This window comes from Ursus maritimus, unplaced genomic scaffold (genome assembly GCF_017311325.1).
Source record: "Ursus maritimus isolate PB19 unplaced genomic scaffold, ASM1731132v1 scaffold_12, whole genome shotgun sequence".
Classification (NCBI taxonomy): Eukaryota; Metazoa; Chordata; class Mammalia; order Carnivora; family Ursidae; genus Ursus; species Ursus maritimus.
Window position 1 is genome coordinate 42,534,988 of NW_024423564.1, and position 25,208 is coordinate 42,560,195.

Here is a 25,208-nt window from a genome sequence, read left to right on the forward strand (position 1 = left end):
GGAAAATGACAAGAGAGGAGAACACTCACAATCAAGCACCTCCCAAGCTAAATGATGCCAATTATATCCAGCTGGGAAATGCTATAAGCTGCTAACAGTGCAGAGCTTGGCTAGACTACAAGAGTTTTCCTCGACATCTGGTAGAGGTAAAGCTGACCTCACCACTTTGTGCCTGGGACAGGTAGACAGAAACCCAAGGAGATTAGCATCAATCGCACAAGATCAGATAGAGTGTAGACTATTGGCTTCATTCTTTGCTTTTGGCCAAAAAAATCCAAAAACCAAAACAAAACAAACACACCTCTAACTGGAGTAGTAGGTTTAAAAAGAAGAGGAAAATAAGCTTTTTTTCCTCCTTTCTCCCATAGTGAAACTTAGGCTTACTGCCTCTGGGTTGAGGCAGATAGTGAGTTACTTACACCCACGTGATTGCTTTCTGGTTGCATTTATGATTACTAGAATAGAATTACAAATACTCCACTATTACTTCCAGTCCTCAGCCAGATGTGAATCTGTTAAGTTAAACAAAGACTTAAACTTAAGATTCTTGGGATTTTTTTTTCCATTACCTCTTTTTTTTTTTTTTTTTCTCCTTACTGGTATATGAAAAACAAGAAGTGAGTACTGATTAAGTTCTTTAAATCCAAAAATGAGTGAGGGTGGCACCACTTACTTTTGTAATTCCAAGACAAGCGTCCACTGCTACATAGGATAAAGTCCTGGGGTTTAGATTTCAGCTCTCAGAACCACAATCCCTAAAGAGTGTTCACTAGGAAGAAAAAGTAAAGAGTCTGCTCTAGAAACATTGCTCATAAACTCCAAATACTTTAGTTCTCCTTTTTCACCCCTGAAGATATATATTCTCATGGCCCATATTTCATTTCTGATTCGGGATACCCAAAAAGGTCATTTTGAAAAATGCTCTGTCTTTTCTTCCACATTAATTTTATTAACTAGACTAAAAGGGATAATTTGCCAAATTAGATGTTTTCACGTGTTCTTTTGTTAAGTGCAATCATCTACAAATAAGCTTCCTACTAAAATGTACTCAAAACAGCTCAAAACAAAATGATTCTCTAAAATTAAGAGTTGTTATATTTGAGACTAACGTCGACTTAATGCTGAAAACACGCACAAAAAAGGACAAATCGGTTGAAACTTTCACAAGAATGGAAAATGTTTAATAAACTTAGAGTGGTGGGCTTATTAAACTATAGTGTTATTTACAGCCATAATTCATCAACCACAAACACAATAATGTGTTTGCATGGCATGCTACAACAGAAGCTTTATTCATTTCATTCAGAAAACATTGGCCAAATAAATTTCAGTTGCAAATTCACAGATACAAGCCTCAAAGTATAAAGTTGATATATAACAAAAAAATACAGGTAATATTTATAACAATAACTTACAGATACAAACTAATGATAAACTACGATTTCACAAAGGATTGTAAACATTTTGCACACTTGTCAGTCCTTTCTTTTAGGCAAAGTGCTCTTTTGATGACAAATAAATTAACAGATACACACTAGAGTGAACTATTTCCAGACAATACAAAAAAAAGTTTTGATTTGTTTTCTTCTTGTAAACATAAATTTTACAAAAAATGAAGAATCAATAAAAGTGTCTTGCAGGCCAACTATAGATACATACCTGGTTAGCAAAGTGATGTTGAAAATGCTTTGAGTGTTAAATAAAAAATTAACATTAATATCTTTTCAATGGTTAATTATACATAATAAATGACAAGATTATATCCTTAATCATTTCTATCCCTGAAAAAAGGAATTAGGTATGACTTATTGGCAGTTGTGTCATTGAATGGGGTAACAAGGGCTGGAGTCCAAGAGTTGTTGGTGAATGAGCTATAAAATAGAAAGAAATTTGTGGATCAGTTTTGTAGGGTGAATAAAACTGATTTAAAAACAAACAAAAACAATCCAAGGCAATGCGTTTTCATTAGTCATTATAGCTGAGGGCACCAAGCTACACTCATTCCACTAACCTCAGCAGAAGCATTAACTTATTCAGCATAGTGAGTACAGTATTAAATGAGAGTCCAGGAATAGTTTACCCCAAAACCTTTTTTGGGGCCACAAGCTTTTGACACTTTAATGTCCTCCATCCATACCCCATTCACTGCACTTTATCCTGCAGCTAGAAAACACAAAAGCTTTGTCTGCAGAGATGCTGCTAGCTTCCATATAAAGGTGTCTATAGGATGACCTCCCCCTCACATTCTCCTTTATGAATGCTTAACCTCTTCCCTAAACATACATCAAAGCACATTTAACCCAGGCAACACAATAGTCATTCATGTGAACACACACAATTTTAATGCTAGTATAATAGCAACAATGGTATAGGCCCTGTTTTTTTATTTAACCAACACTTAAAATGAAGTTTCCATTCTCAGTAAGGTCTATGATGCTTCAAACCAAACCTCCCTCTGAGAGCAACTAGGAAAGCTGGCCAAAATTTTTAAAAATCTGTTGGAAGGCATCTGAAAGATACCAAGACAATGAGAAGTTGCAAAGCAATCCCAGAAGAGAATGGAAATAAAAGAGGCTACTTTCCACCATCTACGCCCCACATTTAGTGACAATTTTAAAAGAAAAGGGATGTCTGAGAGGCTGAGAATTTGAGCAGACTTTCAGGAGTTTGACTTTGGCTGGGAGATGGGGAACAAACACAGAAGATCAGGGACCACTGAAGAGAAGGCCTGGTTTAAAACAACAGAAACAAAACACAACAAAACGCAAGCTTTGTCTGGGATCCCAAAAGGCGAAATCCAAGTAGTGACCCAGAAATATACCAGCATTCATGAGGATTCATGCTAATTGGATTAAGTTGATCTTACCCTAGCCTAACTTCCTGCCAGAGCCAAAACCAAATCCTCTCTGGTGGAGACCATCCAGAGCTTCAAATTCTTTCTAGGTTTTCATACCCAACCCAACATCTGAAGTGCAATAAAAAATAAAAAGGCAAATAAGAAGACACGACTTGACTGAAAACAAAGATCCAGATATTGGAGTTATTAGATATAAACTTTAGTATAACCAAAATTAATATAAGAATAATTTTATTAAGGAATTAAGTGGCAAAAATAGAAGATTTCAGCATAAAAGTGAAAACTATATAAAAGAATGAAATGGAAATTCTAAAACTGAAGATAAAATAACCGAAAGTAAGAACTCAGTGGGTGAGTTTTACACCATATTAGATAGAGACTTAGTGACCTGGAGATAAGTTAGAAGAAAATACCCAGACTAAAGCATGGAAGGTCAAAAGGCTGGAAAGTATGGAATTTTTTCATAAGGGGCAGAAACAATATTTGTAGAGACAAAACTGAGACTTCTCCATGATGAAATACATCAAACTACATACTCAAGAAGCATATCATTACAATAAAACTGAAAACCAAACAGAAAGAGAAAAGATGGGATAAAACAATATTTACTTTCAAAAGAACAAGAATAAGACCAAGAGCTGATTTCAACAATAAGTAGCATCAGAGTAACTATCCATATTCTAAACAATAGAAACAACGGAAGCCAGAAGCCAATGTTATCTTACCTTCAAAGGGCTGGAAAAAAAAAAAAATAGCTGCCAACCTAGATTTCCACATACACAGGAAATACCATTAACAACTGCATTAAAACAAATACTTATGAATGAACTTTAGATGTGCAAGATTACTGAGCCAAAAAATCTAGAATATAAAAAAGTATTTAAAGATGGTCTAAATAAATAGAAAAAGTTCATAGGATGGAAGGTGATATTAGTAAGATGGCAGTTTCTTACAATGTGATCTAATAGACTATATCAAAATTTCAATTTATTTTTCAGTGGAAATTGACAAGCTGGTAAAGCTTATGGAAATGCAAGGGTCAAGAATAGGCAATACAAACTTACAACAAAGTAAGACAACTTTTTCTACTGGCTATCAAGAATTGTAAAAATTGCATAATTGAAACAATTAGGTATACAAAATAAATGAAAATAGTCCATTAGAGTGTACAGAAATTAACACCTACATTATATGAACAGTTGATTTATGAGAAATGTGGCACTACAAAACAGCTGGGAAATTGGTTTTTTTATCAGTACAACAAAAGAGCTTTGCCTCCTATCTCATACCACATACGAAATTCAACTCCAGATGTACTGTAAATCTAAATGTTAAAGGTAAGATGAGTTTCTAGAAGATAAGAGGAATATGTCACTATCTTTGAGGAGAAACAATGTCTTGAATAGGTCACAAAGAAAGCATTGTCCATGAAGGAAAAAAAAAAAACTGATGAACTACATTAAAATTAGGATCTTGTGCTCAACAAAACATACCCTTAAGAGAGTAGAAAAGGCAAGCCACTGAATAGGAGATATCTACAACACACATAATCATCAAAAAAACTTTCTTATATTCAAAATATAGTAAAAACTAAGATAAATCAAGGAAAAAAACCAAAACGACAGGCCAACAGCCAACAGACCAACAGACGAAAGACATGAACAGGCTCTTCGCAAAAAAAAAAAAAATACAAATGCCCAGTGAAAACATGCTCAATCTCATCAGTCGTGAGGGAAAAGCAAATTAAAATAATGAGCACTACCCAACCATCACATTGGTTAAAATTAAGAAGTCACACCATACCAAGTGTTGGCAAGGATGTAGAGCACCTTGAACTCTCACATAGTGCTGGGCCAAGTGTAAACTGGTTCAACCACTATGGCAAACTGGCAGAACCAGCTGAAATTGAGCGTATGGGTAGCCTATGACCCTAAGTTCCACTCCCAGGTACACACCAAACAGAAGTGTGAATTAATGTACATCAAAAGGCATGTGCAATAAAGTCCACAGCAGCATATTCATAAAAGCCTAAACATCCTCAAACACAAATGGTGAGGCACCATAAAATGGTTAAATTGTGGGATAGCCCCACAGTGGAATTCTGTATAACAATGAAACAAATCACTGATTCTTGCAACAAATACAAGTGAATCTCACAAACAATGTAGTTGAAAGAAGTGAGATACACAAGAATACATTCCATACGGTTCAGTTTATATAAAGCTCAAAAAACAGGCAAAACTAAAACATGATTTTAGAAGTCAAAGCTATGTTACTCTGGAGGAAGAGGATAATAACTGGAAGGGAACATAAGAGAGGTTTCTGGGGTGTTAATTATGTTCTACTACTTCATCTGGTCAGTATTTACATGGATATGTTCACTTTAATAATTCATCAAGCTGGATACTTGTTATGTGTGCACTTTTCTGTATGTATGTTCTGCTTCAATAAAAAAGTTTCTTTAACAAAACTCAGTATACTAACTCCAATCTAAAACTGAGTGTGCCATTTGCAATGACATGGATGGAACTAGAGGGTATTATGCTAAGTGAAATAAGTCAATCAGAAAGACAATTATCATATGATCTCACTCATATGTGGAATTTAAGGGGGAAAAAAAGAGGATCATAGTGGAAGGGAGGGAAAAATAAAATAAGACGAAATCAGAGAGGGAGATAAACCATAAGAGACTCTTTAACTATGGGAAACAAACTGAGGGTTGCTGCAGGGGTTGGAGGTGGAAGGATGGGGTAACAGGATGATAGGCATTTAGGAGGCCACGTGATGTAATGAGCACTGGGTATTATACAAGACTAATGAATCACTGAACTCCACCTCTGAAACTAATAATACACTATATGTTAATTAATTGTATTTAAATTAAAAAAAAATAAAACTCTGAGTGTGAATACTTTCTCTGACCATAGGAAAATAAATTATTTAAATATCAGGTGAAAACCAAGAAAAAAAAAGTTGTTTTCCTAAGTAAAAAATCAAGCACTAACAGTCATTATCAATATTTGTATTTTAGCTGTGAAGTGGGTGTTAAACTTGTCCCTTAAAATGTAGTCACAGAAATAAGAATGTTTGGATATTTCTACTCCCTACTGCACCCCCCACGCACAATTTTTCAGCTACGACTGAGGTAATATTTCAAAATATGAATCCAATCAATCAGCTAAAATTAGCAGTTATCAGTTATTGTGCTTGGGCAACAGCTGTTAAAGGTTGGGATACCTACCATCCATGTAACTATGCAGCGCAGTTAGCATCGTCCCATCCTGGGGCACATAGGCAGAATAAGCCATTTCTTCTAACATGGGTGGAGACAGCCTGGAGGGCGGGACCGCTGTGACTGGGGCAGAGGAGGAGTGATTAGGACTGACGTGTTTCTTGTGGCGTGCTCGACAATTCTGAAACCACACCTGAGGGAGGAGAAAAGCAATGTAGGTACGTCACCTGTCAGCTTCTGAGTACACTATCAACTCAGTTTAAAAAGAAATGAATCCTCAATCTCTCTACCATATAGACATGGTACAAATCTAACCAAGCTTATAAAACAGTTCTGTAGACAGAAGAAAAACATTTGCACAAATATCAATGGTCATTTTCTTTGCTCAAATAACTATCTGGTGATTCGCTTAAAAGCCAATTCTATACTACACCAGCATCTTCCAAAATAAAAAGGGTGGGAAGAAGTTCAAGAATTCCAGAAAAGTTTCCTTGGCTTTAACTACTGGCATTTGGGACAAGAAGAAAAATGGAAAAAAGCTCTTTAAATCAGAACTTAACAACAACAACAACAACAAAAACCTCAACTAAATTTATTCTTAGACACCTGCTGGACTTATTGCAAATCCTTTTCCAAATGACTAAAATCCTACTGAGAACTTAAAGCTTTCTACAAACCTCTTGATTCAGTTATTCCAATCACATTTTAACCTGCTGAGTTGAATTTCTCTTAGTGAATACATAGACTTATTCCCTAAGAAGTATGTTAAAGTCAGGCTTACAATAAGAAAAAATGAGTAATACTTAAGCAGAATAAACATCGACTGGTAAAAACAGTTCACAAAATGTAAAGAGCTAATCATCCTGTTGTCTACTCTTATCACAGATATAAAGGAAACATATTTAAAGCAAGCATAGCTTTGTATCCAGGTCAGGGTGAGTGAGGCTAGGCTGCCCAGAATGCTCCCAGTAATTATTCTGCCTGTGTTTTAACTCCCTATTGTTAGATAAAACTTGACTACAGAGTGTTACTCTATTAAAATATTAAAATATCACAGCACTTATTTGCTATCACTCCAAACAAGTCTGTCATGAGGAGAAAAAGAAGTGAAGGAATAAAAAGTTTAAGGAAATAAAGATAACATTTTAGTGTCAGAGGAGAAGTCCAGGGAGAGATCAGGGGCATAAGCCTCTGCTCAAGGCTGGTAGGAAGTTACTTGATAGCAAAAGGGAATCAGGGCTGAATAATGTAGAACAGAGGGAATCTGCAAAAGAATTTGTACAAAAAAAGCTGACCTGATTTCAAAGACACATCCTGCCCTTGGGACTCAAAAGTAGAGGGCTGGCAAAGTATAAACTCTAGGGGTTAAAACTAAAGTAACAAAAAGGGATCGTGTAATGGGGTATGCAGCCCGGGGCACGTGGCTGAAAGGTAGCACCCAAGAAATGTTTCAGGAACAAGACAGAGGCCTATATAAAGGAAAAGGAGTAGAGAGTCACAGCCTTCTCCTCCATTTCTGGAGTATTAGACTCTTAGATACTTACACAGAGACCAAACCCAAAGTCTTCAGTCACAGTTCTCTCCACAGGCTCCTTAATAGGTGTCGCTACTGTCACTCACCCAGTCAAGAAGATATACTCACATGTTCTCCAACTTGTAAAAGAGAACTACTGCCACCAGCCTTTTCCCCAACAGTACCCAGAAGACAGGCACCCCAGTGGGCTACGTATAACCTAATGAACATGGCACTATGGTTCCCAGAGTTTCTCCAAAGTATCTTATGTCTCCAATAAATTATATACTGGATGGAAACTACTTGGTTGTTTAAAAAAAAAAAATCCAGACTTTGGAAATATGAAAAAGGCATGACTTGTCAGCAAAAACACTACCCTAATGCTGATTCAAATAGCTCCTTGGAACGATCATCAACAGGTAATCCAGCAGAGAGGGGTTTATAAACACAAAATGTCATGTAACTTGCACAGAAAAATATAGTTGACAATTCCAGACATCAGAAAATAACTTCTGGCATGGGGGCTACCCAACTTCAGATTCAAATACAAGTCCTTTTGACCCTCCTCACTGACTTAAAATTTCTTCTGTTTTACAAACCTCCGAGAAGAGTTAAAATTTCTTTTGAGCAACATGCTTTAAAATTTTTTGAGTTACAAATTGTAAACTACATAAGGTAAGAGCAGCCTATATAGACATTCATAAAAAGAAAAGACTAATCCATAAGATGGATCTCTAAGAAAGACCGAAGAGCCAAATATCAGACTTTTACGTACAAAAAAGACGGAATTTTAAATTATTGGGAAAGCATGGCGTAATACTGATGTAGAGAAACCTGGCTAATCATTTCTGAGAAAAAAAAATGGTAACATTCCTACCTCACTAACAACCAAAAGTTAATTCCAGATAAATTAAAGATTAGGTGTAAATAATTAGAGCCATAAACATTTAAGGAAACGAGTCAATATTGATAAACTCTCTAGGTGAAGAAGCAAAAAAAGGGCCAAAGCTAAAAGAAAAAAATATTGAGAGATTTGAACACATAAAAATATAAAAGTTCTGGGGCGCCTGGGTGGCTCAAGTCAGTTAAACATCTGACTCTTCATTTTGGCTCAGGTCATGATCTCAGGGCTGTGAGATCGACCCCCACGTGGAGCCCCATACTCAGGGAGAAGTCTCCTTGAGATTCTTTCCCCTTCCTTCTCCCTTCCCTTCTGCTCCTCCCTCCACTCATGCTCACTCTCTCTCTAAAATAACTAAAGTCTTTAAAATATATATATACAAAAGTTCAATGCAGAGAAAATAAATGAAAAAGAAACTGATGAACTATATAAGTTTAACAGGGTAAATAGAATAAAAATCAGTAAGATGGAGAGAAAAGGAACCACCCAATAGAAAAAAGGACTAAAAACATACAATTTCTAAAATTACAAAATAAGCAAACATGTTAAAGTTCATTGACAATCAAAGAAATATAAACAAAAATGATTTTCTACCAAAATTGGAAAGAACGTAAAAAGAATGACAGTATTCAGGATTTGCATGGGTTGGTGAAAGGGTACTTGCATATGTAGCTCCTGGCAGAATAAACTGGTACGAACTTTCTGGAAGGTCATTTTTGTACTATCAGTTAATCAGCTAAAGGCCCTGAAAACGTTTAAAACGTTTTATCTTTTGACTCAACAACCCCACTTCTGGAAATTTATCATATGGAAACTAAGGAACAAGCGAGCAGGGTGTACATACAGTGTTATTCATTGCAGCATTTTTAGGACAATGAAAAATTGGAAATAAAATAAATTGTGTCGTGCTTAAGATGTGCAGCAATAAAAATGACATAAATCTTAATATGGACATGTACTCCCAGGACACTGATAGGAAGAAAGAACAATGTTTTATCCTATTTCTGTAAGATACACAACTCGTAATTCACCTATCAGAAAGGGCATGTGAAAAGTGACCGTATCTGGAAGCAGCGTGAAAAGTAAAATCATCCACCTTTATTTTGTGATTTCAGTTATGACAATGATCTGCTCTGTTACCAATTTCTCACTAAGCCAAATTTAGCTAGTGAAGGCGAGATTGTCTCTGTGTATCAGACCACTGTTACTACCTAATATTTGGGTAACCTAGTTTGCACATTAGAGTCAAGGCCTAGTAAGAGAATTTTTCTGAAGTGTGCCCAATGCCAGGAAGTAGACTAGACAAAGAGGTTATGATTATTATCTGATATCACAGCAATTGATTCTTCAAAAATACCATGAAGGACTATATGTATATATACAAATAATATATATATTTGCATGCTAGTACTCCTTCCTTTGCCATCCAATCAAAAATATTTAAATCCAATCCTCGCATATTAAAAACCACCATCCAATAATATATTCTCCAAGTTCCAGTACTTGGAATCAAGATAACTTGCCCATACTACTGGTGACCTAAATACTTGGAAATTTTGTGACATTGTCTGGGGTCCTTATTTATTCACATAATAAGAAAAGCTCTCAGAAAATCCATCATTTTCCTTTACTTCCAACTTCAAAATAATCTAAAACATACTAGTCATGAATTGACTTGGTTGGAGCAGTCATTGTCATTGAATGCATAGACTCTTAGATTAGAAGGAACCCTCAGCCCATTGAGTCTGTACTATCACAACAAAAGAAGCTCCATTTCCAGGCTCAGGAAACTTACCACCTCCAATGGCAGCCCATGTCATTTTTGTAGACTTATGCTGAGAAATTTCTTCATCATGAGTGAAATCTGCCCTTTCCTTCATTCCCTTGCAAAGACCTGATTCTGTTATCTGCAGGACAGCCTTCCACATATGTTTAAAGATACTCACTCTGTTTATACTATTCCTTCCCTTACCATCTCATCTCCAGACAGATATTCCTATTGCTGTTAATATTAGCACATGATTTCTAGTTCTTTCATGACCTTATTAGCCTGTCTCTAAAGGAAGCAGTCTGTTCAGATTGGTTTCTTGTTAGACCTCTTTTTAAAATTTTGCACTCTGAAATAAACACAATACCCTGGACATGTGAAAAGCACGGAGGTCGTATGACCCAACTCCTCAGAGATCCCCATTATACTGGAATCAGCCAAATCTACTGGGAATCTAAGTCTTAAGAGAAACTGCAGTACCATCAGGTCTTGTCCCATCAGCTTCTTTGTATAGATAATTTAATTATTAAATACCTCAGGCTTAATAATAAATTGAAGAATGAGCACCCTATTTAAGAAATATCAGCCACCCAATTTAAGAAATAAAACATATATACAACGTTGGATTTTACCTCGCCTCTCACCAACTAAATTTCACCTTGCTGGTTATGGTTACTTGCATTAATTCCACAAACTTTTTTGAAACTTGAATGTAATTTAAAATTATTTTCCATTTCCCTGGTTTCTCTATAAGATCTTGACATAGTTGGCCAGCTCCAGCTTGAACACATTCCTTTGGCTTCCATGATGCTTTTCTACCAGACTCATTCCTTGATCCCGGCCGTTACTATGTCCCTTTCAAATAGCATCACTTATCCTTCTCTCTCCCTAAAGTCCATTTTTCTCTTTTTACTGTCTATGATCTCATTCTAAAGGATCTTACTAATTTCATGGCATTGGATCTTTTTGTTTGAGTCCTGTTCATCTTTTAAAACACCTGTTTATACGCCCAACTGCCACCATCGCTGCATGTTTGGCAGAACTAAAAGGAAATTCATCTCCCTCCCAATTACTAAATCACCTTTCTTTGACTTGAATATTCCTGTCAGTAGCATTATTCCTGTGGATACTCTGACTTCAAATTTAAGAGTCATCCTTCACTTCTCTCTCCTTCCCCATTATATGGCCAGGTCCTTCTCTTGTGTCTCTGCCACCAGCATGCACGTAATAAAATGTTTCTCAGTGAATCCTAGGTCACTATCCCATTTAAATCTCTTTTTTAAAAAATCACTACTTTGCTGGGTATCCCAACTAATCTTTATATCTCTATTCTAGCCTCTTTCAACCCTAATTCTTGCCATCTAGTGCCTCCAGCTACATGGCTTTCACCTGCTCAGGACAGAACTCTATACTCACAGGCCCCTATAAGTTCAGCTCCAACAATTTCATCTCTCACAATTTGCAGATATAAAATTAACATTTCAATGAATTTGCTCTAATTATCCTTCCCTAGCTTTGTTCCCACCACTCCTTCTGCCTGGATCTTTAACAAAGGTCATCAAGTCCCTCTACACACACACACACACACACACACACTCACACACACACTCACATATACAATCACAGAAAAGTGGGAAAAAATTACTGTTTTCAGAATCAGATCTAGCTTGGAACCACAGCTGTCTTTTTTAGCTTGAGGATCTTAGGGTTGCTGTGAGCACTGAATGAAGTAACTTGTACACAAAGTCATTTAACAATTGATAGCCCAGCCCAAGCAGGCTAATTATCAGGTTAAAAAAAAAAAATTGATATAGAGTGTAGAGACCTAAAATGGGAAGCGAATGCTTTGATATTTCTACACACACACAGACAGACACACACACACACAATGCACATTCATAAAGACCTAGAATAGACCTTTTAGTATCTCCTGATTAACCTTTAAAATAATCACCTGTATCACACGTCTGCTCAAGCCTGTCCTTTCTGCCAGTTTCTGGAGGGTCTGTGCATCTGGGTTGTTGTCCTGAGCAAATTGTGCTTGCATAACCTGTTTTTATTTAAAAAAAAAAATAAAATAAAGGTAGTAAGCAGCTAAATATAAGAAACTCAATCTTCTGCATTTCAATGACAGGAGAGATAAGACATGCTCAAGAAAATAAGATACTTGTATTTTATTACTTGAAAATCAATATGGATGAATATGTACAAATGAAAAGAAAGTGTATGTTATAAATTTACAAACAAGTCACTACATTGAGATCTTAAAAAAAATAATCCATTTCAACATAAAACTTGTCTCTCAACTATGCTGCTAAAAATGAGCTCACCTTTGCTCTTCTTCCATTCCTCTACACACAAATGAAATGAACAAACAGTATGTCTATTTACTATTTCTTCCATTTTGTTAAAAATTTCTTGCATTAGAAAACTTCTAAAAATACAAAAATCCTATCAAATTTACCTCCAACCTCTGCTGAGCTAAATAGGCCCATACTACAATTTTATCAGTCAGCAAATAGTATACAGTGCAACACATGGATTCCATTTAGTTGTAATAATCCAACATCAATTGTTTTGAGCACTTGCTCCATGCAAAACAAAATCAGGGATCTTAAAAAAGATATCAATCAGCCCAGTGAATAAGAATTTCCTGGGATCGAAACATCTGTATTCTGAAAAAGCTTTCAGGTGATTTGATATGAACCTTTGGATTAGAATCACTGTGCTAAGTGCCTTGAGACAGTGATACATGAAAAAATTGTCCCTGGTCTCAACTTTTTGAGACAAAGATATGGACATGCTGATAATTACAATACGAGGTAAAGGGAGAAGCACAGAGTGGAGGGAATACCAGAATAAATCACAAGCCAAAGGCTTTGGATTCTAACTGAAGAGGAAATCATGGGAATCAAGAGGGATATTTGAATTTTATTACTTAAAAGTCAGTCAACTGAGGGAAGCAGTATAAAATATTTTAAAAAGTATTATAAAAAATGGGAGAGGGGAGTTTGTCATCCAACATAATTGTACATGTCTATGGGTGTGGGATGGGGATAACAAATCCGCCTGAAGACCTTAAGCCACCACTGGCCTCAGCAGCATTTTCCATTGGCAAAATTAATTGCATTCTCCACTATGTTCCTCATACAAGACAGTCTTCTGCCACAGCACACATCACAAGGCAGCTAAATAATTCACTGGCAAGTCTAGCTCTCCATAGCAGAAAGTAAGCTTTTTGAGGGCAAAGGGAATGTCTTATTCTTCATATCCCCAGGAGCTAATATCCTTTCCTATCACATAATATGTACTTAAGGGTTTGTAACACAATGAACCCGGACAATGTGAGGAAAAGTTGAAGATATTGTGAAGAAGAAAGATCAATGTTGTTCCAGGAAACCTTATGAAGTTTACAAATTATGTAATTTTTTCAGTTAAGTTCTCTCTGATTAATGACTTCTAGAATAAGGTATTCCTGGCTTCCTGTCCAACCATGTTTGTTCACACACTCACTGTAAACGGCACATGTATTTTTACTTTAAAAAACAGGCAGAAGTGGCCTAAAAGTTTATAATTTTGCTCAGTTCACCTTATTCTTCCTTTCTTATTCCAAATGTGTTACTTCAAATTTGTCATGTACAAATAGTTGTGTTCATATGTAGTTTAGCATGTAATATCCCAAAGAAAAAAAAAGAATGAGCAAATTAATGATCTTTGCTTTTTTAATATTTCAAGAGGAAAAGCTAAACAGATAATTAAGGATTTGCTTGTTAGGCCATTATTGATAATTTATAAAACAAAAACCAGCATGCTCTTTCACAAATGCATTTCAAATTCACAAGTTTAATAATGAAACTAAGTTATACTTAATAAAGCAATTTCTCATCAAGGAATAAAACTTAAAAAAAACCTTAAATGAACACTGATGATTTAGAATCAGTATATGCTGAAGGAAACGTAAGACGTGCTTATCAATGTTTAATCTCACACACACACAAAAAGCCTTTTAGTTTCAACTTAATTTCGTTGTTCTCCAGTCACTAATGATGTTGAAACCACCCCACTTCTTTTCTGAGTTTTTTTTTTTAAACATGGTCAAAGAGTGAGCCTTTGTAGACACTCATCATTTTAAGGCCAGGAAATCCCAGAAATGACAGGTATCTGCATGGTAGCAGCTGAGCAAGGCAATCTGAAAGATTAAAATAGGTGCTAACCTTGGCGTGTTTAATATTAATAATCATTGAGCAAGAGCTTCCAACTACAATAAGCAAACCACAATATTGGCAGGAACTTCTTAAATACCATTTCTACAAATGGGACAATATTTGAAATTTTCTTGCCAACACAAAATGTTATTCTGTTGTGAGCCTTAAACTATTTTTTCTTCCCATAAATTTCTAAATAATTTTGGGAAATTATCTTGTTTATTCTTCCCATCTTAACTCTCCTCGTCCAAAGCAGTACTCATGAATAGCCTGGATTTATTGATCACCTATAATATTTTATTATTTTGCTGAATTCAAGCACTGCTTGAACATACTCAGTTTTCCGAAAGGACAATTTGGCCATGACGGTACACTGCCTGATTTATTAGAGGTTCTAGCAAAATATAATGATTTAAGTTTTTAAAAAACTGACAGCTATGTTTTCCAGGTTCCTAGAGTATAAAGAACCACTTGAGGACAAAGATTGTGTCTCATTTGTTTCAGCCATCCCTGGTATAAGATAGATACTAATAAATACTGAAAAACTGAGTATATGCGTTAAAGGCATATCACTTCTATTTTCATTTTTTCTGTGGTCGTTTCTAAAACCTATGATTTCAATATACATCTTTAAAAACTTATGATTCAGATCACATTTTCATATAATAATGCATATGAGGATGCGAATAGCTTATGGATGTTTGCAATTTGAAACTATAAAGCTATCTGCAAGATTTGGAATCTCACTCTTGTTTTAGCTGCTACTGCCATTAAGTGGAGCTTTTATTCCACTCATAGTCTGATGGCCAAGCAAAATGAAAAGACCAGAGGATTGGGGAAGTTTCCAAATCTCTTCTCGGCCATTCCCTTGTTGTCTGCCTTGAGGGGAGTTCCTGCACCTCTTGGACGAGGCTACCTACATCAAGGAATTATTGTTAAGAATTAAAGGAGAGAATGTAGATAAATGCCTAGCATAGGATTTGATACACAAAAACCATCACAAATATTATTACCTCTTTATTTAATTAGTACCTGTAATTATCTTCCTATATGAAATTGTATATCTACCTAAAGTTGTTTCAAGCTTTCACTATTATAATTTCAATAATTTTAATTTCATATAAACTTTTACTGTCAGCCTTATAATTATTAAAATTATAGCCAGTCCTTCATGGAAACAGCCCATTTTGTAAACAATATATTTATACTAGAAATTCTATTTTAACTCAGACATCCTTTAGCTACTGCATATTTTGCTGCCAGGTCTCCGAAAGGTATTCATATCTCCTAATTTAGGACTTTATGTGATCTAAGTTCTCTTGAAATATTTGTACCATATCAAGGTTTCTTTCTTAATCATTCCCCAAGTAAAAATTCTCTCTTGAAACCCCTTTACCGTATTCATCTTAAACACTGGCAAGTCTTAGATACCATACGTGATTTTCAGAATATTACTTTTACTCATTTGTTAATATTGTATGAATGTCCTTTAAAGTTTGAGCTAAGATACATCCTATGTGTAAAGCACCCAGTAGTACATGGTAGGCGCTCAATAAATGTTACTTTACCTTAACATAAAACAAATACCTCATCCACATTAATCTTTTAGAAAACGTGATTTCTTTATCTGAAAAAATGCCAGAAAGAATCATTATATGTGTAGACTTAAAGATAAAGCAAGGAGTAATTATTTAATTATTTTCTTGACAATTGACATGAATTGAACATATAACAATTATATTTAGGGCAACTAAACTGAAAATAATCTCTCCTTTTTCAGAGAACATAACCTTTAGCATCAAACTATAGAATTAGCTCCCATTATCCCTTTTAAAAACAAGAAAAAGTTTACTTGGTGTGGAGTCAGTAACTAGATTCCTGTTGTTTATGGTAAGGCATATTCAAGTCTTTCCTATTCAGAAAATTATACAAACTTAGCCAATAAAAGGCTCATTGTAATTTGTTAAAAATGTGAACACATTAGTGTCCCATAGGCCCATATACTGTAGATCTCTTTCTGTTTATAGTCTTAAAATATTTTGTCTTCTATCCCCACTATATGTAGTAACGTAAATAAATGCCCAGGTTAAACTGACTTTATCAGGAAATCAGGACCGATTAGTATTTTGTTTGCATTGTGACATTAATGCCAATAAAACCCAGGGAAACAAAGCTTGAATGACTAGTTCATACCAGGTCATGGCTATAAGTATGTGTTCATACATTCGCCAAGTTAGCATTCACTAAAAGCACAGGCTAAACCTTTTTGAAAACATGGAAATGTTTTTAGGCAGCACGAAATTGTCTGGGGCGTTTTGGGGATGGGGCAGGGGAATTGGCTTTTTTTGTTGTTTGTGTTGTTTATTTGTTTTGGTCAGGACTGACTTCAAAAAAATCATAAATTCATTGTCATGTCTACCTGGAGCTGATCTGCTGTAAAGCTGGTCCGAGCTCTTTTTGCTGGTTTTGGATGATTAACATCTTGCTCTGTGAGGAGGGCGCCTTCAACACTAATCCCATTGCCTGCATTTTAAAAAACAACAGCATACATGTTGGTAACTCAAACGGGTCCACTGATCAAGCAATGTTTCCTGCATCTCTTGGCTTCATGTGAAATTGTAGATTGTCCAAATCTGTCAGTTAAGTTTTAAAACACACTAGAAACATTCTGTGGAAACAATATACAGGCTTGAATATTTACTCAAAAGTGCAAAAAGTTAGAAGATCACACATCTAAGGTTCATCCTTAGAAGGCAAATACAGGAAAACAACTGGTTACAAAAAGCAAAACAGAACCTTAAATTCAAGGCTGCTGCCTGAGAATATGGTACAGGCTAATACACATGCCATGGCTTTGCCTGCATATAAACACATGGAGATCATCACTAACAGTAGAATGCTTAATGAGTTTTACCACAATTACACTGCACAAAATAATGCATTAAAATGACCTTAGGAAAAATCATTTTTATTCCCTGTATTCACTGTCCCAAAAGACTCCAAAGTATTTTAAGTATATATTTACCATTTTCCACTTCTCTTTTTAAATTATCCAGCATACAGTCATAATGCACTCTGCAGAGGACTTTCTCTTCCACCAAAGCAAACTCCTCTCCGGTGGAAAGCTGCCTTTTGCAAGAAAAGCAGGCAAAGCACGCCAAGTGATAGACATTCCCCTTGGCCCTCCGGACCCAGTCAGTAGAATGGATGTGCCTCCCACAACGAGAGCAGCGAGTTCCATACCTTCTACATAAACAGAAGAGCAGGAGATGAAGATTTTAATATTTGGTGAGATATTCATCAGCCTGAGTAAACTAAAATATTATATTACTCATTGGATTAACCTAAGTATTTAAATCTTTTGAAAATGAAACAGGAATCAATTATTTTTCTAAAAGTCAATATGGTAAGCAATCAAGACTTGAGATAGAGCCATACTTCAAATCTGTTCATAAGACAAAAACTTCTCATTGTTACTTTAAAGGAAGACTGGATTTTTTCTTTTAAAATAAAAGCAATATGAGTTTCAATATCCCTTTTGTAACAAATATCAACGCCTTTATGAATTAGAGATTCAAGACACAAACACACATATACTCCAGATTGAAACCTAAAAGTGCAAAAGCATACAGTGAAAATATAATGACTCCTTAAAAACAAATTGAGATAATTCAAAATGTTTTAAATATGATTTTTTAAGTTAAAATATTTAAACATTTAAAATTGATATTATCAAAGAATGGGTAGAACAGAAATTGTTCACTCTGAGAGTGAGGAATGAAAACTCAGATATGTTTCCATTGGTGAAAAAGCTATTGCATTGCTAGTCACAGGAGGGGGAGAAATATTATCTAAAACTTTCAGAGACCTACCTGGACATTAAATGCACGTTAATTGTAACAAAATGCCAGATGTAAATATTTCTTTTTTCTCCTGACCTGAGTAACAGGACATTCTTTGCAATGTCTCCTATCATAATCACAGTCATGGACTTGCATATCCACATCAACTAGATATGTGTCTGTTTCTATTCATCATCATATCTTTAGAGGTATTGCCAGTTTTAAGCTAATCTGAAAAAGTGAATCCTAAAACTAAATTTCAGAATATAATATGAAGTATAAAAAAAATCCTGAAAAACTAGACTTTCAATAACTTGCTGAAACTAAACCTTTCAAAAAGCTTTAAATTATCTTAAAAAAATTAAGACTTGCATATCTTAAGTCAAAGAGGAGACAAATTGCTATGATTTTTGAGGAAATGGAGACTAAACCTAATGAGAAATATATGTTTTTGGTAATTATAAAATTCTGTGACTTTATAAAATAAAGGATTTGGGTTTTATGAAGTGCTTTTAATTAGCAATTTTATTCAAATCAATCACTAAACTCTCTGAAACCAGTTTTTGAAACTGAGTATAAACAACATAATTAGTACTACAAACTTCATTATATAGTGTTAATTTCCCAATTTCATGATGAACATATTTCTTCATTTGGAAATGCAAATAAAGAAAAAATATGGTAACTTTAAAAAGTCATGCTTAGAAATAATTTCAATTTCTAGACAGCTATCCATTAAAAATTGAATTATATCTTTGAAGAAACTGTACATTTAAACAGTTTATAAAGAGATCACAGAAAAAATGTTACATTTAATATCTTAGGCAAATACAATCTCACAAAACAAAGATCAAAGAACAGACAAAAAGAAACAGAATTTTTAAATAGAATAATCAGACTTGGTATATTTCTGAAACTGGAATACTCTATAAATTATATGGTTTATCACAGTCTCCAAACTGCTGACATTTTGTAGGTATAACTAGGGATCATTCTATAGTAAACTGGTACACACTTAACAAAACCTTGATTTTTTCCCACCATAATTATTTCATTTCATCTTAGCATCCCCTGCAAATACCAGACTTTGTCACAATAAGTCATCTGATATTTTATACTTTACCTATGCACAGCAAGGAGAAGTTTCCCTGTTTTTAATATCTAAACCTTTCATTCCCAAAGAGGAAATAATTATCTTAAATTAGTTTTTGTACACTGAATTTCTAAAACACATAAACATGCTTATTTTATTTGTTTTGATATAAGTGATACCTCAAAAATGTGAAGCATTCTCATTTTGAAATCCATTATATAAGAAAAGCTGGGTTTCAATACATAAAACAGGACAAGAAAGCTTGTTTACAAAATTCTCTTTCCGTATTATCGTGGAGTGTCTACTAAAAAATGTTCCACAGTGTACCTGAAATAATCAAGTTTGCAGAAAATGTCTTTGTCTTTAATATAACAGCTGGTATGCCTTCCTAACGAGGTCCTGCAGACACTGCAGGAGAGACACCGAACATGCCAGCACAGGTCATTCACCTGTAAAGGAAAAAGGGGCAGGATAAGAAACAATTTTAATACCACACTCACAGTATCATTCATTGGTTTTGTGCATTAAGTAATTTTAAAAACTGTCCTTAATATTTTAACACATGCTCTGAATGTTTCTATCTAAAAGATGTCATTTACACAAATATGTGTCTAGATATATTCTCTTTCAGACCCCAACCAGAAAAATCACAACAGCATATTTTACATTGTGTGTTAAATTGTTTATTCCTTTGAAGAATTCAGGGCGTGTCCTTTTCTTTCTTTTTGAAATTGAACTTCTATGAACACGGAAAATGTTGGTCACTTTCAAGTCCTACATACAGGCTTGTTTTATTTTTTCTTTCACGAAATTCTTCCCAGCAGGAAAACTGGTAGCTAAAGAAGTCAAGCCACACACCTTCTCAATCTATTTTTTGGCCAATTATAAATGGTGCAGTAGTTGAAGTGAGACAGAAAGAAAGTGAAAAAGCAGCTTTGTAAGATACTTACCCTTATAAAGAAGCCAGGCAATCCATTTCCCTTACCAAACAGAAATTGCTAAAGTAGATTTAAATGTTGATATGGCAGAAACCCTGGCTACCTTCTAACATTAAATAATAGAATTAAGGAGTAAATTATTGAAACCCTAATGATTTAGCTAATGGAGAAAAAAATTAATCTGATTATAAGTGGTTCTAAAAAGGCAGCCAAGCATTGTTTGCCATTTATACTCCAAGTAGTAAGGCATAAAATAGTGTCTAGTAAATCACACTTTATATTTTCTAAATAGGCACATGAAATATTGTCAACTCAGGGAACAAATCATAATAACCCTCACCTTAAACTGTTGCCATAATACTATAAGCACCACCACTTCAGCCTTCAAGAATGAAGATGTGTATTGGATTGAACTTGCTTATAACACAGGCTCCCAACGTTTGCTCTTGTTAAATGGACACAAGAATTGAGTTTATGTTTAACCAATTAAGCATAATTTCATTTCATGTAAAAGAACAGCAATGATGCAAAAACACCAGTTACACCCTACAAATGGATCTAACGTCTAAAATAGTAATTAGGAAACTGTGAAAAGGGGAAATTGTGAAATAGTCTTTATTATGAAATAGTGTAGCAAAAGCCCTATCTGTCCAACGATTCTATCAGATTAGCACTACTGTTCAAAATTTTTTTTTCAAAATGTTTGTGATACAAAATATAAAAGGTACTTTGAAGCTGAAGGAAAAAGTTTCACTTGCTTCTAATTGCAGTTATGGGCCTCTTTCCAAAGCATTAATGAAGAATATCAATTTGGTGAAATTTTTAAAATTTTAAATTTTGGTCTTGGACTACATGCTTACTACATAAGAAAACTTGGAAGAAACAAACAAACAAACATGAAATCAGAATAAAAATATATTAACAATGGTTAATACAACCCAGAAATAAATATGTATTTTCCTTCTATTTTTTCCTAAAATGGGCCAATTAAAATTTAAAAATACAGGCTTCCTTTAGCATTCCAATGTTTAGGGACTTCTACATTTTGATCTTATCCAGGCTCTTTTTTTTTTTTCTCCACTCTCTCCAAGCAAGTGTAAATTCAGGCTTCAGAGCAGAGTCATGGCTATCTTCTAACTCCCTAAAACCAAACCTAATGCCTGGTTTGCCACCTTCCCTTAAAGTTTACTTAAAAAAGAAAAAATATATTTGTCTTCCATTTTTTTCCAGGGAGGAAAGAAAGGTAAAGAGAGAAAATTCTAGAGAATATAGACCTTTCCTGATGGCTGTTATCGATCCAATCTGTCTATGTATATGCGACCAAGCCAGAAAAACCATCCAAACAACAGGGCACTGAAATTTTAGATGAGGCAAAAGACACATCTAATTCCTCTCCTACTTTCTGGTTTTAACTTCATTTTACTTGCCTCATGAGATGGTGTTTTTCTATATTAAATGGTTTCTATATTTTCTATATTAAGCAGTTGTACACTCAAAAACTCTACTAGGTCTAATAATTATTTTTCACCAGTGTCTCAAATTGAATTTAAACTTCTCTTTTAGAATAAGTACTCAAATGAAAAAAAAAACTCAAAATTTTTATATACTCATATAATGTCAAACTTTAGTTAGAGCTAATATACTAATATGTACAAAAAGCGATAGAATAAGACGGTACATAGAAGACTTCACTGGGAGGACTGCAGTCCTACAACAAAAAGCTTTATGTAAGTTACTCAGATAACTTAGGTATTTTATATAATACAAGTAAATATAATATACAAATATATTCTAAAAGTGAATACTAGAAACTATTTCAGAGGTGTGTTAAGAGTCACTTTATAATGCCCTTTTTTTTTCTAAATCCTCGCTGGTGTGAAGTGTTAAAAGCCTTTATAGATCCATTCAGAAACATTCTTAAAGATTATGCTAATTATTGAAAGGGCTCATTGAAAATAACAAACTAGTTTTGATCCAAAAGATGATTTTGAGATATCCAAAAAGGTTCAGGTCTAGAACAGTGAAAAGGGTATCTTAAGAATGTAGATTTAAAGAGAGAGCCATGTTAATTTGCCAGCTGTAACACTCAATCCTCAATTAAAATTAATTTAGTTACTTTTCAATTTTTCACCAAAACTTCTTTTGGTGCTTTATCTGGGTTGTATCTATAGGGTATTATTCCCACTTTACAGATTAAACAGCTTTATACATTGAGGTAGAAATTTAAAGAAGCCCAATAACTTGCTTTTTGAACTCATACTCTCCATAATTAAATCTTTTGAAAAAATGGGGGGAGGGGGTGGTGGGGGAGACTGATGAGGAGGGAATAGAAAGTGAACTGGTTTGCTATTAATTCAGTGTAGGAGAGATCATTATTTTAAATAGTGGTTTTAAAGAGCTGTTGAAGTTGAAAACCCATGATATTAGGATTAAGACAGATGGGACCATGACCCTGCACTCAGTGACATGTTTCACTGTGGCCTGCCAGAATTTCTACTCCAAAATTCCCGTACAATATTTTGAGAGAAGTGAAACAAATTAAGACAGTCAATTCTCAAACTAGCACTTCATCCCAGGATCCACCTATCCATCTCTCTTTCTTCTTTCTTTTAGCTTCCCTTCCTGCCTTCTTTCCCTCTTGCCTTCCTTCTTTTTTTTGGGGCGGGGGCTAGCTTTACATTGATTTCCATTTTTTTTTTCACAAGAACTGGAGGGGACATTAAAAAAGCATTGGGTGGCCTCCAAATATTAATAAGGGGAAGGAGGTTCTGAAAATGGTTTTCATGTAAATGGTCCCACAACCTCTTACTTTGAAAAAGCCTCGAGTGACTGTTACTAACGTGGAACTACGTAAAAATTCTGTCCAGAAAACACCCTTTAAGGCACTTTACAGTGGTCCTTACCAAAGGAGACACTGCAAAGGGGAATCAGCCAACATATACTGACCAGGAACTCTTAGAAGAAGGCAAGTGTAGGGGTGTTATTGGGGGTGGAGGGACCATAACCCAGGCTCGGTAAAAATAATCAGGCAGGACCCTGTTTCAAAAGGAGTTAAAGGATTAACCCACTTTTGCTCCTCTACAAGTCGGTGGCTGACTCTAGTGCAACCACCCCGGGGTATCGGCACTTCTAGACCAGACGTGTCATATACACAAGCTGTTTTGCAACGTGGGAGATTCTATGACTTCTTCTCCCACTCTTTCGACTTGCCCTAGACTGGGCTGATTTGCTGAGAAAGCCTACAACCTGCACGAGAACTTGAAAGGAAAAAAGGGGGGAGGAAACTTTTCTCTTTTCCCAGAGTTCCCAAGGTAACCCCGCTCCCCTTGGGCCTCTCGGCTCCACCCTACCTTGAGAAGGTACTTGTCCACGATCTCCAGACCGCAGCTGTTGCACACACACTTGCCAGGGGGGCAGACAGAGCCCGAGGCCATGGACCGGGGCGAGGACGACGGGGACAGCGGGGCCGAGGAGGAGCACGAGTCCTCGTCCCCCGCTCCCTCGGGGCTCACCTGAAGGAAGCCGTGAGGCGCAGTCGCACGCGGTTCTAGACCCCTCCTCCTCTCCTTATCCCACAGAACCACCGGGGCTCCCTCACCCCTTCCCCTCCTTTCCCCCGGGCCACCCCCAGTTCGTGAGGTCTCGCTCCCGGCTCTCCCCCCCCCCTCGGTCCAAGCTCCCGCCACGCACCCACTGGGGCTGTGGACCCCTGACCTCAAGGACCCTGGAAGCCCTTACAGCCTTGCCCAGCCCGTCTCGCCAGCTCAGCTTTCCACCCCGCCCTGCCCCAGCCCTCCTTCTACCCGCTCCCCGAGGGGCCAGCTGGGCCCACGAAGGAGCTCGGGGACAGCGGCGCTTCGTCCTTGGCTGCCTCCACACGTCCAGTCTTGCCAATAGCTGTGTCCCTCCCCACTCACCAGTCCCTCTTCCCCGGCGCCTTTCCGAGTCCTCCCGGCCGCCAGGGCTGCAATCCGCCCGCACTCCTCCGACATGAGACCCTGGCACTGCGGGGTGGGAGGAGGGGAAAATGGGGGAAAACGGAGAGTAGAAGTTCAGAGCCGGCGCGTTCAGCCCAGAGCCTCGGCTTCTGGCACGCGGAGCGGGCTAATGAAGGCCCCCAGGGCGCCGGGCCGCGCGTGCAGCCGTCAAGGCTTCAGGGCCCCGGCGCCGCGGGCAAAACGGCGGGAGCGCAGCCTCCCTTGTCAGCCACGAGCCGCGGCAGCGCTGCCGGAGCGCGGGGCAAGTCGGCCACCGCAGCGCTGAGGGCTCGACCGGCGCGCTGCGGCGCTCTCGGGGGCGCGGGTCCCTAGAGCTCACCGGAGCAAGTCGGTTCCCCGCCCCCCTGCCGGGGGTAACAAGTTAATAACAATCATCCCAGCACAAAGCATTTTCTTTCTAGACGTCAATCACGGCGGAGCGGGGATCACCAGGCTAAAGCGGGTGCAAGGGGCGGGGAGGGGGGGAGTGGGAGAGAAGAAAAGAGGATTGAGGAGGGGGTGGGAGAAGAAACTTGATTTCTTTAATAACCTCAATTAAAAGAGCAAGACACATATATATTTTTAAAAGGGAGCTTTTTGAATTGGATAGCACGAAAGGTGAAGAGGTTTAATAGGATACTTGAAAGCTAATTACAGCGGGATTTAAGAAGCCTGGTGTTTGTTCCGATGACAATTTGAATGAAAATGCTTCAGATTAAACCAAGCTAGCAGCTCTTTCGTAAACTTACAGCAATTAGAGCTGCGAGTGATTTACACTCGTTTCTTTAAGGTGTAAATTGCCACTTATTGCTCAGTAAGTCAACATTTGAGCTACTAATGGATTATTTTTAACCAGCGCAAAAAGCGGGACGAATAATGGAA

At 36.5% G+C, this 25,208-nt stretch overlaps 1 protein-coding gene across 1 annotated transcript; it reads right to left on the reverse strand.

The window, feature by feature from the left end:
• Positions 1 to 1,152: 1,152 nt before the first annotated feature.
• LHX8 (LIM homeobox 8) lies at positions 1,153 to 24,347 on the reverse strand. Its single transcript, XM_008690713.2, has 8 exons — positions 24,267 to 24,347; positions 23,700 to 23,861; positions 19,739 to 19,860; positions 17,502 to 17,722; positions 16,896 to 16,999; positions 12,226 to 12,321; positions 6,099 to 6,282; positions 1,153 to 1,871 (listed from the first exon to the last, which is right to left on the reverse strand). The coding sequence occupies exons 1-8, from the start codon at positions 24,339 to 24,341 to the stop codon at positions 1,795 to 1,797; spliced, it is 1,041 nt and encodes a 346-aa protein (XP_008688935.1). The 5' UTR covers positions 24,342 to 24,347; the 3' UTR covers positions 1,153 to 1,794.
• Positions 24,348 to 25,208: the final 861 nt, after the last annotated feature.